General features: G+C 44.8%; 1 protein-coding gene across 2 annotated transcripts in view; it reads right to left on the minus strand.

Annotated features, from left to right (window-relative positions):
- Window positions 1-13,548, minus strand: part of RELN (reelin) — a 538,933-nt gene that overhangs the window by 57,500 nt on the left and 467,885 nt on the right. For both annotated transcript variants that reach the window (XM_040343494.1, XM_040343493.1), the window contains exon 46: window positions 4,608-4,776. In XM_040343494.1, the coding sequence (XP_040199428.1) occupies window positions 4,608-4,776 (169 nt within the window). The remainder of the gene's footprint in view (window positions 1-4,607; window positions 4,777-13,548) is intronic.

Genomic DNA, 13,548 nt, shown 5'->3' on the forward strand with positions numbered 1-13,548 from the left:
TTTTGCCTTTAGACCCCTTTCACACTTAGCGCTAAAAATAGTGACTGTAAAGCGCCTGAAAGAAACCTCATCTGCAATCCCAGTGTGAAAGCCTGAGTGCTTTCACACTGGGGCACTGCGCTGGCAGGGCATAAAAAAAGTCCTGCAAGCAGCTTCTTTGCAACGGTTTATGAGCGGTGAAAACACCGCTCCTAAAGCACCCCTTCCTATTAAAATCAATGGGAAGTGCCTGCAAAACGCCTTGGCAGCGGCACAGTGGACTGTGGAGATTCTTGCACAAAATCTCCACAGTCCACTTTTGCAGTATGTGCAAAAACAATTTGACTGTGGAGATATAAAAGAAACCCTGTTGTTTCTCTGATTGTTCATCCATAGCCTTATATTCCCCAAAAGTGCGCAGGTAAAAATGAAAAAAACAAAACAGCATTTTTGTTTGTTGGTGGTTGGATGATAGAAGTCAGCAGTGCTTCACTTCATTCACTAAGCCAGTGTTTCTCAACTCCAGTCCTCAAGGCACCCCAACAGGTCATTTTTTCAGGATTTCCCTCAGATGAAACGGCTGTGATAGTTACTAAGGCAGTGAAACTGATCAAATCACCTGTGAAAAATAATGGAAAGCCTGAAAACATGACCTGTTGGGGCACCTTGAGGACCTTGAGGACTGGAGTTGAGAAACACTGCACTAAGCTCTGGACATAATTCTTATGCAAAGTGTAACTTCTCTTTTAACCTCCCTGGCGGTATGATTATTTCAGATTTTAGGTGCTGAAAGCAGTACAATTATTTTGCATGGAAATTTGGCGTTTTACATTGTAGGCCTGCAATTCTTAGGAATAACTCACTTAAATCTGTCCAAACAAGAGTCTAGAGGACATCTCAGGTATGATAAAGTTTGAAAAACAAAATCATAAATTATAATATAATAAATAACTATAAATAATTATAAGAAATAATAATGTGATTATAATAAAAATTATTCAATAATGTAATCAAATCAAAAACACTGAAATTTGCTCAGTTGCAGAATTGTCGCTGTCATTACTTTTATTTTTTTATGACGAATTTCCCCACAAATCGCTATCGCACAATTCTGCAAGTGATTATAATTTATTATCGCTGTTTTCTATCTGCTCTAAAACCACTTTTGACATAAAGGGACATTTTTGGTTGCTATGGACAATCTACAGTTTGCAGGCAGAAAGAACAGTTTTTATTTTATAAAAGTACATGCAGAACACTGGGCAGACCACTAGGGACAAAGGGGGTGTGTATTTTTTACATACAGTACTGTAATCTATAAGATTACAGTATACTGTATGTAATGTGTTTATTTACTTTTTTGAATTTGGCGCTGTTCTCCGCCCCCGTGCGTTGTAACGTCGCAGGGAACGGAGATTGGCGGCACGCGGGGACACTGTGTAAATCGAGCGAGGACGCCGCTCGCTCACACAGCGGGGATGCATCGCAGGATCCAGGGACAAGGTAAGTAACTTTGTCTGCGGCTGCTGCGAAGCGTGCCAGAGTCTGGCTCGGGGATAAATAAATAAATCTTACCCCGAGCCAGATTCGGGAATACCGCCAGGGGGGTTAAATCAACCTCACTGTGTACTAGTTATAGCCTGAGTATAAATGGGAAATCAGTCAAGTTGAAAGAGCACAACATTTTTAACATTACTGCTTTTTGAATTAGGTGAAATTTCATTTCGCAAAAAAAAAAACAATCAAGGAAAAAAAAAAAAAAGCATTTTTGCTTGCACATGATTGGATGATGGAATTCAACAGAGCTTCACCTCACTCACTAAATTCCACTGCAAAGATCAATCTGAGAAATCTATTTGCCTTTATTGTTATTAGGGCTTGAAATTTCACTTAGCATTGGTAGATGTCTTACTAGCTATCATTCTCCGTGACAGGTGTCAGAACAGTAACCATTGTCAAAAGACTGTTGTAGCTTCCACTTTATTGTCTTGAATATGTTGTGTCTTTCCTGCCGGGGATGTTCTATCAGTCTGCCACACTGCTCCATCTGTACTTTCAATGGTTCTAACAAAGACTTGATGCAACCGGTTCCTGCACCCCAGTAAGAGCCATTAGTACCATCTGGCAGTAGACTCCCGTCTGTCTTACCTGATCCTGTATCTACTCTACTGTATGTCTGCACTGTGCTCAGATTTCTCTTTCTGCACTATAATCAAGCCATCAGGTTCCTCAGCCCCAATAGTTTCTAAAACCCCTAGATACAGCCAGCAGCTCCCTGCTACCCATGACACATTCTCTTTTAGAAACTAAAGCAAACAAATAATTTAGGGCTGTGGAAATGTAATTTTTTTGGATCTATCAATTATTTTGATCGGTACTAGTGGTGCAACGGATCGTAAATGATCGGTGATTCGAACGGGTCACCATATGCGGATCGGCACACCACGTGATCCGTGGAAATCCACTGCTTCGGCCTAGCTCCCGGAGCGGCGGCCATCATGGTTTTCCCCCGCGGCGGCCTAGGTGAGCCTAGAGCGGCGTGCTGACGTCATCACCCGGCCTCAACTGCTCGTGTTTGGCCAGCTTCTCTGGTAAGACTAAGAAAGCACTAATCTTCCTATACAGTTGGGGAGATGTGGACCATATTACAGTGGGGAGATGTTAGATGTTTGTGGATTACAGTGGGGAGATTTCTGTGGATTACAGTGGGGAGATGTCTGTGAATATTACAGTGGGGGAGATGTCTGTGGATATTACAGTGAAGGAGATGTCTGTGGATATTACAGTGGGGGTGATTGTGGATATTACAGTGGGGGAGATTGTGGATATTACAGTGGGGGTGATTGTGGATATTACAGTGGGGGAGATTGTGGATATTACAGTGGGTTCGATTGTGGATATTACAATGGGGGAGATGTGGATATTACAGTGGGGGTGATGTCTGTGGATATTACAGTGGGGGAGGTTGTGGATATTACAGTTGGGGTGATTGTGGATATTACAGTGGGGGTGATTGTGGATATTACAGTGGGGGTGATTGTGGATATTACAGTGGGGAGATGTCTGTGAATATTACAGTGGGGGAGATGTCTGTGAATATTACAGTGGGGGAGATGTCTGTGAATATTACAGTGAAGGAGATGTCTGTGGATATTACAGTGGGGGAGATTGTGGATATTACAGTGGGGGTGATTGTGGATATTACAGTGGGGGAGATGTGGATATTACAGTGGGGGTGATGTCTGTGGATATTACAGTGTGGGTGATGTCTGTGGCTATTACAGTGGGGGAGATTGTGGATATTACAGTGGGGGTGATTGTGGATATTACAGTGGGGGTGATTGTGGATATTACAGTGGGGGTGATTGTGGATATTACAGTGTGGGAGATGTCTGTGGATATTACAGTGGGGGTCATTGTAGGTATTACAGTGGGGGAGGTTGTGGATATTACAGTGGGGGTGATTGTGGATATTACAGTGGGGGTGATTGTGGATATTACAGTGGGGGTGATTGTGGATATTACAGTGGGGGAGATGTCTGTGGATATTACAGTGGGGAGATGTCTGTGGATATTACAGTGGGGGAGATGTCTATGGATTTTACAGTGGGGAGATGTCTGTGGATCTTACAGTGGGGAGATGTCTGTGGATCTTACAGTGGGGGAGATGTCTGTGGATATTACAGTGGGGGAGATGTCTGTGGATATTACAGTGGGGAGATGTCTGTGGATATTACAGTGGGGGAGATGTCTGTGGATATTACAGTGGGTGAGATATCTGTGGATATTACAGTGGTGACTATATATGGTGGTGATCCGAAAAATGTGTGTGCGTTATAATTAATCGAAATTAGTCGACTTAAAAAAATTTGATTAAACGAACATGAAAATTTTAATCAGTAACATCCCTAAAATTATTCAATGACATATATTAAAGTACTGAACTATTAGGATTCTTTGTAGATATTACAGTGGGGGAGATTGTGGATATTACTGTGGGGGAGGTTGTGGATATTACAGTGGGGGTGATTGTGGATATTACAGTGGGGGTTATTGTGGATATTACAGTGGGGAGATGTCTGTGGATATTACAGTGGGGGAGATGTCTATGAATTTTACAGTGGGGGAGATGTCTGTGGATCTTACAGTGGGGGAGATGTCTGAGGATATTACAGTGGGGGAGATGTCTATGGATTTTACAGTGGGGAGATGTCTGTGGATCGTACAGTGGGGGGAGATGTCTGTGGATATTACAGTGGGGGGAGATATCTATGGATATTACAGTGGGGAGATGTCTGTGGATATTACAGTGGGGGAGATATCTGTGGATATTACAGTGGTGACTATATATGGTGGTGATCCGAAAAATGTATGTGCGTTATAATTAATCAAAATTAGTCGATTAAAAAAAAATTGATTAAACGAACATGAAAACTTTAATCAGTAACAGCCCTAAAATAATTCAATGACATACATTAAAGTACTGAACTATTAGGATTCTTTATTGCAGAATCAGAACTTTTGGCTGACATTAGATCTTACTATATAAGCATTAAAGAGGCCAGGAGTTTCTCAGTGCCTTTATTTACTTTCTAATGCCATTATAAAGAACAGCTTTGCATTTTTACCTTGTGTATGGAGGCAGAGGTAAAGTAATTCTGGTCCATTTGTTAAATGTGTCAGATACCAGCACCCTCTGAAGTTGGTACTTATTACATTCCACATTGGTTGGCAAACAATCTTTTAATACAGGATTCCACGTGAGCCCCAGATCCACAGAGTATTCCAGTTCAATGGCTAAAGGTAAAGTAGAAAACATATTATTGGAGTATAAAATATGAATCTCACACAGTTATTTTTTTTTGCATAAACATAGATACTGTATAAGTGCAAATATTTTAGATTATTACTTGTTAGACCAAATTCTCAACAAACATCAGCAGACTTTCCAAGAAATAAATCTTAAACCTGCTCTGCTGGCGAGTTGCCAATCCACCGCCAACATCTACTTTGTGGGAAAAAAAATGATGCTGCAATTACTGAACGATTCCAAAATTGGGCATTATATGGTTATTTTGTCAAGAAAGTAACCAAAGTAAAAATGCCCTCTGTTAAGTTCAGCAGAATCAAGGGTGGCAACTGACTTATGAAGCCAGCATGTTATCTAAGAAATAAAGCAAAATACTGTCGAATAAGGTAAGGTAAGATTGAACGACAAAAAAACACTCAAGAAATACAATTTAAGAATTCCTTCTTTACCACCGTTTCTATTCAACACAAACAAATTAAGGAGATTATTGGGAGGCATTGGAGAATTTTGAAAAGCGATCGGATTTTGGGACCTTCGCTTCCTACCAATGCTGGAGTGATCTACAGGGGAGCTACATCACTAAAAAACCAAATTGCTCCCAATATCTCAGACCCACCAATCAAGCCTTCTTTCTTTCCTCTCTCTAAGGGGTTCCATCCCTGTAGGAGATGTAATGTTTGCCTCAATAATATAAATGGTAGAAAGAAAACAACTTGCTTCAAATCTACACGTACAGGAGTAGAGTATCCAATGAAGCAATTTTTTACATGTGCAACTAAGTATATCGTTGTAACGGACACAGGCATGCTGCCGAGACAGTTATAATCTTCGTGCAGGGGGACTACAAGGAACTGCATGGCTTGTCACCATCGGATGTACCACATTGTATTCTGAGCTCAAAGGGTTAACTGGACAAGTCTCTTTCATTGCTGGAATGCTAATGTACTCTTCGCATAGATAATGAACTCTTCTTTTGTGTGCAGGTAAACAGCCCCCTGTGAGGTGTATGCTGATGGGGATTATGTGTGAGTGATAATTGTTTTAAAGGTTAATTGAATTCTATGTGCCTGGCCAGGAAATGTTAAGTGGGGTGAGGTGCCGAAGCGTCTAGAAACTGGTCAAGTGATTAATTCAAGGAGATGTCATTGTTTCAGGGGGTCTGTGTTGAAGCCCCCTACTGGGAAAGGGGAGGGCGGAAACTGTCATTGTTCTTGTAACAGTTGTAAGCAGATATAAGCAGGTGAAATATGCCAAATAAAGTCAGTCTGCTTGACCCTTCAAACGTAGCACGTCTCGTTTCTTGGAAGGGCGTTCGATGGGATATACCGGCGGTACCTGCATATCATAACTTGTCAGCAAAAAGGACGTCTCCAACGGCCGATACCCCTCACTACCAGTGGGTAGCCGTTACATTTGGTTGGTAGCAGTGGGATGGTCCTTTTATCCAAAGAGCAAGTTCTGAATGGAGTCGCAGTACGCCAGGCTGAAAAGATCCACACTGAAAGATCTATTGGAGAGTCGTGGTAGGAGCGCCAGCAACAGACCACGGAGGGAGCTGATAGCTGACCTGCTGGAGCTGGATGAAATGGATGGATCCATGGAAGGAACGGAGCCCCTTGCACCGGTCAGCAAAGAAGATGTAATTACTGGGATTGTACAGCGGAGATTATCCTTGTATCCAGAAACGTCCGTGGAACTAATCAACCAGCTGTTCCGGGAAGCAAGGGAAGAAATACAAACGAAGAGGGGACAAGAACTGGAACTGGTAAGAGCGAGACAGCCCATTACACCTGCAGTTCCTACCCCCCCACCTGCTGCTACAGGAAAGAAAATACCGTTCACTGCATTCAAAGCTTTTGTAGAAAGTGAGGAGGAAATCGATGGATATTTGGCGGACTTTGAGAGGCAGTGCTCACTACACCAGGTACCACCAGACCAATGGGTCACTATTTTGTCGGGGAAATTGTCGGGCAAAGCCAATGAAGCCTTTCGGGCTCTCGCTCCAGAGGATATTTTACAATACCAGCAAGTTAAAAAGGCGCTGCTAACCCGATATGCCGTGACGCCAGAAGCCTACCGCCGGCGCTTCCGGGAGTCCAAGAAGATGGCTGTGGACTCCCACATGGAATGGGCCAACCAGTTACAAAGGGTGGCATCCCTTTGGGTCCAAGGGTGCAAGGCCAACACCGGGGAGGAAGTATTGCAGCTGTTCCTAATGGAACATTTCTTCCAAGACCTGGCCGCAGACATACAAGACTGGGTACGAGATCGCCGGCCCGCTAACTTAAACGAGGCGGCTCGGCTAGCAGATGAGTACGCGGAAACAAGGAAAGTAAGCCAGGGTACTACACGGCTGGCTCATAAGGTAGAACCGCGTACTCCAACCGTCACCCCACGCCCAGAGTTTCGGGCTCCAGTTCCACCACATCCTCAGGGGCCTAGCAACTACCCCCGGGATTCGCCTAGGGTGACGTGCCATCACTGCAGCGACACGGGACATATTGCTCGTTATTGCCCTTTGAGAGCTACAAATAACAATTGGAGACGCACAGAACCTAACACAGAGGTCACTCCATCACGTCCCTCTGCGGACCACTGCCTGGAGACCGAAGGGGGCCCTGAGGAATGTCTGGGAATTTGGTATGAGGCAGACCCAATACAAGCGGCCTCTCCGGATAACCGTCAGCATCACCGTCAGGAGGTACGAGTGAATGGACAAGTAGCACAAGGCTTAAGAGATTCCGGGACTACTATCACTCTGATTCAAAAACATCTGGTAAAGCCAGAGAACGTGTCCACTCGCACAGTTGCCGTCCGGGTCGCAGGGGGTGCTGTATTTCACGTACCCACCACCCGGGTGCACTTAGACTGGGGAGCCGGGTCAGGAAAGACCACAGTTGGTATCATGGACAACCTACCTGCCGAGGTGGTGCTGGGCAACGACATTGGCCCTCTGACTTCGGCTTATTTACCTACACCTGCTGCTGCTTGTCCCGTGACCACCCGCGTTGCTGGAATCAACCCGCTTGCTGCTGAGAACCGGGTAAGACTACCTTCCCCGACATGTACTGTAGATCCGGCACAATATCACAGTCTAAAATGGGAATGTGACAAGTTGGCCAGTGAGAAATCAGAGATGCAACGACACTATGTCATGTATTATGAGATGTCCCGTGGCTTGAACATTGAAATGCACAAACAGGCGGAAATTGTCAAAAGATTAAATGGGATTTGCATCCAGGTGGTGCCGTATCTGTCCCAAGAGCATCAGCAACAGGTTTTGGGAGCCATTGAGAGAGCAAAGCAAGTGACTGTTCCAGAACTGAATTCTATTATTCACCGTCACCATCAGCTACCGACCTGGTAAGCCAATGGGAAGGCTGACGGACGGTCCAGGCAAACGGAACTTTTACCCTAACAGCAGACCGGACATCCCCAAGTTGATCCGAAAAGGATCAATCCGGGTCTGCCGGAGTGTTCCACAAAGGGGGAGTAGTGTAACGGACACAGGCATGCTGCCGAGACAGTTATAATCTTCGTGCAGGGGGACTACAAGGAACTGCATGGCTTGTCACCATCGGATGTACCACATTGTATTCTGAGCTCAAAGGGTTAACTGGACAAGTCTCTTTCATTGCTGGAATGCTAATGTACTCTTCGCATAGATAATGAACTCTTCTTTTGTGTGCAGGTAAACAGCCCCCTGTGAGGCCTCGTACACACGGCCGAGGAACTCGACGTGCCAAACACATCGAGTTCCTCGGCCAGTTCAGCACTGAAGCCGCCGAGGAGCTCGGCAGGACGAGAGCTCCCATAGAACAACGAGGAAATAGAGAACATGTTCTCTATTTCCTCGTCGAGCTCCTCGTCGGCTTCCTCGGCCGAAAGTGTACACACGACCAGTTTCCTCGGCAGAATTCAGCCAGAAACTCGGTCGGAAGCTGAATTCTGCCGAGGAAACTGGTCGTGTGTACGGGGCCTGAGGTGTATGCTGATGGGGATTATGTGTGAGTGATAATTGTTTTAAAGGTTAATTGAATTCTATGTGCCTGGCCAGGAAATGTTAAGTGGGGTGAGGTGCCGAAGCGTCTAGAAACTGGTCAAGTGATTAATTCAAGGAGATGTCATTGTTTCAGGGGGTCTGTGTTGAAGCCCCCTACTGGGAAAGGGGAGGGCGGAAACTGTCATTGTTCTTGTAACAGTTGTAAGCAGATATAAGCAGGTGAAATATGCCAAATAAAGTCAGTCTGCTTGACCCTTCAAACGTAGCACGTCTCGTTTCTTGGAAGGGCGTTCGATGGGATATACCGGCGGTACCTGCATATCATAACTTGTCAGCAAAAAGGACGTCTCCAACGGCCGATACCCCTCACTACCAGTGGGTAGCCGTTACAATCGTCTACCTTATCACCTGCCCTTGTGGGAAACAGTACGTTGGTCGTACCATACAGAGCTTTTCCACAAGGGTAGGTGAACATATCACCAGCATCTTAAAAGGTCGCACCAACCATACAGTGCCTAGACATTATTTGGAGCGACACAATAAGAGGTTGGAAGGTACGAGCTTCCAAATCATTGATAAGTTTGTCCCGCATTGGAGGGGTGAACCCAATGTTAGGGGAGTATCAAAATTGGAAGTTTTCTGGATATACCAATTAAAAAGCTACGTCCCCTACGGCTTGAATGTTGATTGGGACGTGAACGCTTATATTAACCAATCATAGGTGATTCAATTGGATGCCTGTTTCTTATAAAAAGATGAGGGTCGATTATTCTGTGCATAGAATCTATATATGTACTTTGCTGAATATTCTTTTTCCTTTCTTTACATCAAACTGTGGCTTTTGAATTATGTTTATATAGCTGGCACCCATCTACATGAGACCGAATAAGATAATTCCTGAGATTGGATTATTTTTTGGTTTCTTTTTATATACCTGTTTTAAATATTAGAGGATGGTTTCTCCTTTAATAGATTTGCCAGTATCCCTGATTTGTATAGAGAGATGGATATGAGGTGTTTACCGCATCTCCTTATGTCCCACGACGCTCTATGATCCCTTGGAGCGCAAGCTCAAGCGTATGGAACGCATGACGCCACTTCCGCACCACATGATACCTGTTAAGTCAGGAGAATGGGCGGTGTAAGCGGGTGGAACGCACGGCGGAGCGCAGGGACGTGTGACGTCACAACGTTTGCCGCGTCCACCTGGGGCGGAGTTCTCTTGGCTAAATGGGCACCGCTCTGTGTCCCTATTGGATGGGAACAAGGGTGAGACGCCTGACCACCCTTGAGTGGCTGTAGGGGACTGTCCGCCTTAGTATTAACCTATAGGAATGCGGCATTAACGCCCGCCCCCCCACTTCCTGGCGTGTGAAGTGCAGATTCCCGGAAGTGGAGCTGCAAATGACACGCACGCCGTATGAGAATAATGGAGGATATGGGGTCTTATTCAGGTGGGTGCAGCTATTTAAGTGCAGGTGAGAGGCGGGGGCCAGTAGTATACCCCAGTTGAAGTCTCTATCAGAGGAAACCGGTCAGGTACTTTGGCCTCACCGCTTCTACACTGCACAACTCTCCTTTTTGTGGATTACATCTATCTACCCCTGCAAGGTGGAATAGTTGCTGTGTTATTTTTTCACTTGTGTTTTATAGTTTTTTACCTTTTGAGATTTGCTTTTGTCACCAGTGTGATGTTTGAATTTTAAATACATTTTTTTATCATCTACACTATGAGGAGTTTTTTCTCTCTCTTCCTCCACTTATTGCATTTTGGAGCTGATCTGGTACCTACACGGGGCCACCACGGTATTTTGCCCACCCCTTGGAGTGTGATTCCTGGCCTGGAGGCATTCTGAATACATCGGACGCTGGCTACGCCTAGGACAAGCTCCCAGACGGCAATCTAAGGGGGCAATCGGCCCACACAAGCTCGTAAGACCCTCCCACCGTATGGTGAGTTGTGGGTCCACCTAATCTGGTAAGGGTACCTTATTCACATATTTGCTATAATCACAGGAGGATTGCATTCCAGAGTAAATATCCCATTGGAGTCATACAGAGGAGGAACAGACCCATATTGCTGTCATTACATATGGACCAGCTTTTTCTTCCTAACTCATATATCTGTTGATCATTTGAGGACTGTATCCTGGAATAAGCATTTTTGCTTGAGTCTAGTAGGGGGGAACAGACTCATACCACTATTATAGTGTATGGATTTATCCTTCACTCTATCTGGGACTTTTTTCTTCTTTTTTATTATATTAATACACTGCAATATTTGTTTGTATATATTTTTTCACAATACTGTCGTTGGAAGATTTGTGATTCACTTGTTTCATGCTTTAGAGTCACTGAGTGTTATATAGGAATACTCAGGCAGTCCTGTTGGATGCTGTTTGAGTGACCCATTACATTTGTGTTTATTCACTAATTCACATATTAAGGTCACAGTGATTTTTGAATTAAGTATTATTATTTAAACCTTTGATCACACTATCAGAAGGTTTATAGTCGATCCGCCATAATAGGCGGTTTTCTGTATTGGCGCTACACTTTAATTCTACATTCCTTTATATTGGCTTTTAAAATGTACAAATGCAGCTATTTAGAATTTGGATGAAAGGTTTAGCACTGGAAAACACTTTTTGAAAGATAAAAAGTGCAATTTATGCACAACTATATAGATCAGACCAAAATGAGGGACAAATGAGTGGGAAAGAGGGATAGAGGGACATTGCTCCAAATCAGGGACAGTCCCTCGAAATCAGTTGAGTGCTATGGTATTGAACATGCACTGACCTCTATAGCAGGGTTATAATGGAAGGTTTTGGGCAGCACTGAGAGGAACTTGCACTCCAATACATTTAGAAAGTAAGGCCTCATACACACGACCGGTTTTCTCTGCAAAAAACAGCAAGAAAACTGCTGGCAGAACTTTCTTGACGAGAAAACCATTCGTGTGTACGAGGCTTTCAGGTTTCTCGTCGGGAAATCTGGCCAGAATCTCGACGAGAAAAATAGAGAACCTGCGCTCTATTTTCTCGTCGGGATTCTTGTTGGCCTGTTTCCCGACAAGAAACCCGAGAGTGTGTATACTTACCTGTTACCGCGGAAACCCGTGCATGCTCGAAATGACTTTATAGCATTCGCGGTAGCTTCCACGGCATAGGTAGGGTGAAGCAAGATGGCGGCGATGGTATCGATTGTGACGAGCGCATGCTTGTCATACGTGATGACGTCACCGCGTTCTTGGTTTTCAAGAGAACCGCGGTTCTTTTGAAAGGTCAGTGTGTACACTCGGGCGGCAAGAGATTCTTGCCAAGAATCTCGTCGGTAAAAACTATGTTTTTTTCCTGGCGAGATTCTTGCCCGTGTGTATGAGGCCTAAGGCCTTGTACACACGACCAGTTTCCTCGGCAGAATCCATCAAGAAACTTGGTGGGAGAGCTTTTTTGCCGAGGAAACTGGTCGTGTGTTCATTTTTCATTGAGGAAACGGTCGAGGAACTCGACGATCCAAAAAGAGAGCAAGTTCTCTTTTTCCTTCGACGGGAGTCTCAAATTGGCTCGTCGAGTTCCTCGTCGGGCTGGTTTCCGACGAGAAACTTGAGCGTGTGTATGCTAAGAAACCCGCGCTTGCTCAGATTAAAGTATGAGACGGGAGTAAAAGTAGCATTTGTAATGGAGATAAACACATTTTTAAAGCTGTAACAGACTGAAAAGTGCAAATCGTCTCTTACCAAACTTTTATTTAACACGCAAACACATAAGATTAGCAAAAGCAGCCCCAAGAGTTGTGCAAGTGGAATCAAACTTTCCCTGCCGTTGTATGTGTTGTACATCACCGCGTTTGAGAACGAGGAGATTTTGTCTGTTAAGTGTGTACGCAAAGCAAGCTTGTCAAGTTCCTCTACAAGACTAACAAGGAACTTGACGAGGAAAATTATGTATTTCGCCCGACGAGTTGCCATATTTATCGGCGTATACCGCGCACTTTTTTGCCCTGAAATTCAGGGCAAATTTGTGGGTGCGTGATATACGCCGATACCCGCTTCCTGCGCCGAGTTTGAACTACTGCGCCGGCATATACCGAGCGCAGTACACTCGTGTATAGTCGGGCAGGCTTGGCTCCTCTCGCAGTCACGTCCTGGACGTACAGGACGCACAGGACGTGACCGCGAGAGGAGCCGAGCCTGCCCGACTATACACGAGTGTACTGAGCTCGGTATATGCCGGCGCAGTAGTTCAAACTCAGTGCAGGAAGCGGGGATCGAGCGGGGAGGACACCGCAGAAGGACGCCGGACCCCGACGAGGAGGACACCACCGAAGCCGCAGGCGGACGCCGGACCCGACGAGGTCGCCGATGGACGCCATAGACACCAAAACTGTAAGTACTAAAATGTTTTTTTTTACAGGAATGCGGGTCCACTTTAGGGGTGCGCGCTATACGCCAGAGCGTGCAATACCCCGATAAATACGGTACTCGGTCGTGTGTACGAGGCCTAAGACATGATTCTGCAGTGCATTTTTAATGGGTATTGTATCTGAGGATTAAATGATTGAGGTGAAGGGGGATATCACAGGAAGTGATAATAAGGCATGTAAAGCAGCACAAGGGAGGCTAACAAATATCAACATGTTAAAGTAGCAAAGAACATTTACAGCTAATTTTCAAAAGTTTGCCTTACATCTAACCTGAGCAAATGCATGTAATCTGATCTGACAAACTGATTTACACATCTATAATTAAAAC

Source organism: Rana temporaria, chromosome 3 (assembly GCF_905171775.1).
Source record: "Rana temporaria chromosome 3, aRanTem1.1, whole genome shotgun sequence".
Classification (NCBI taxonomy): Eukaryota; Metazoa; Chordata; class Amphibia; order Anura; family Ranidae; genus Rana; species Rana temporaria.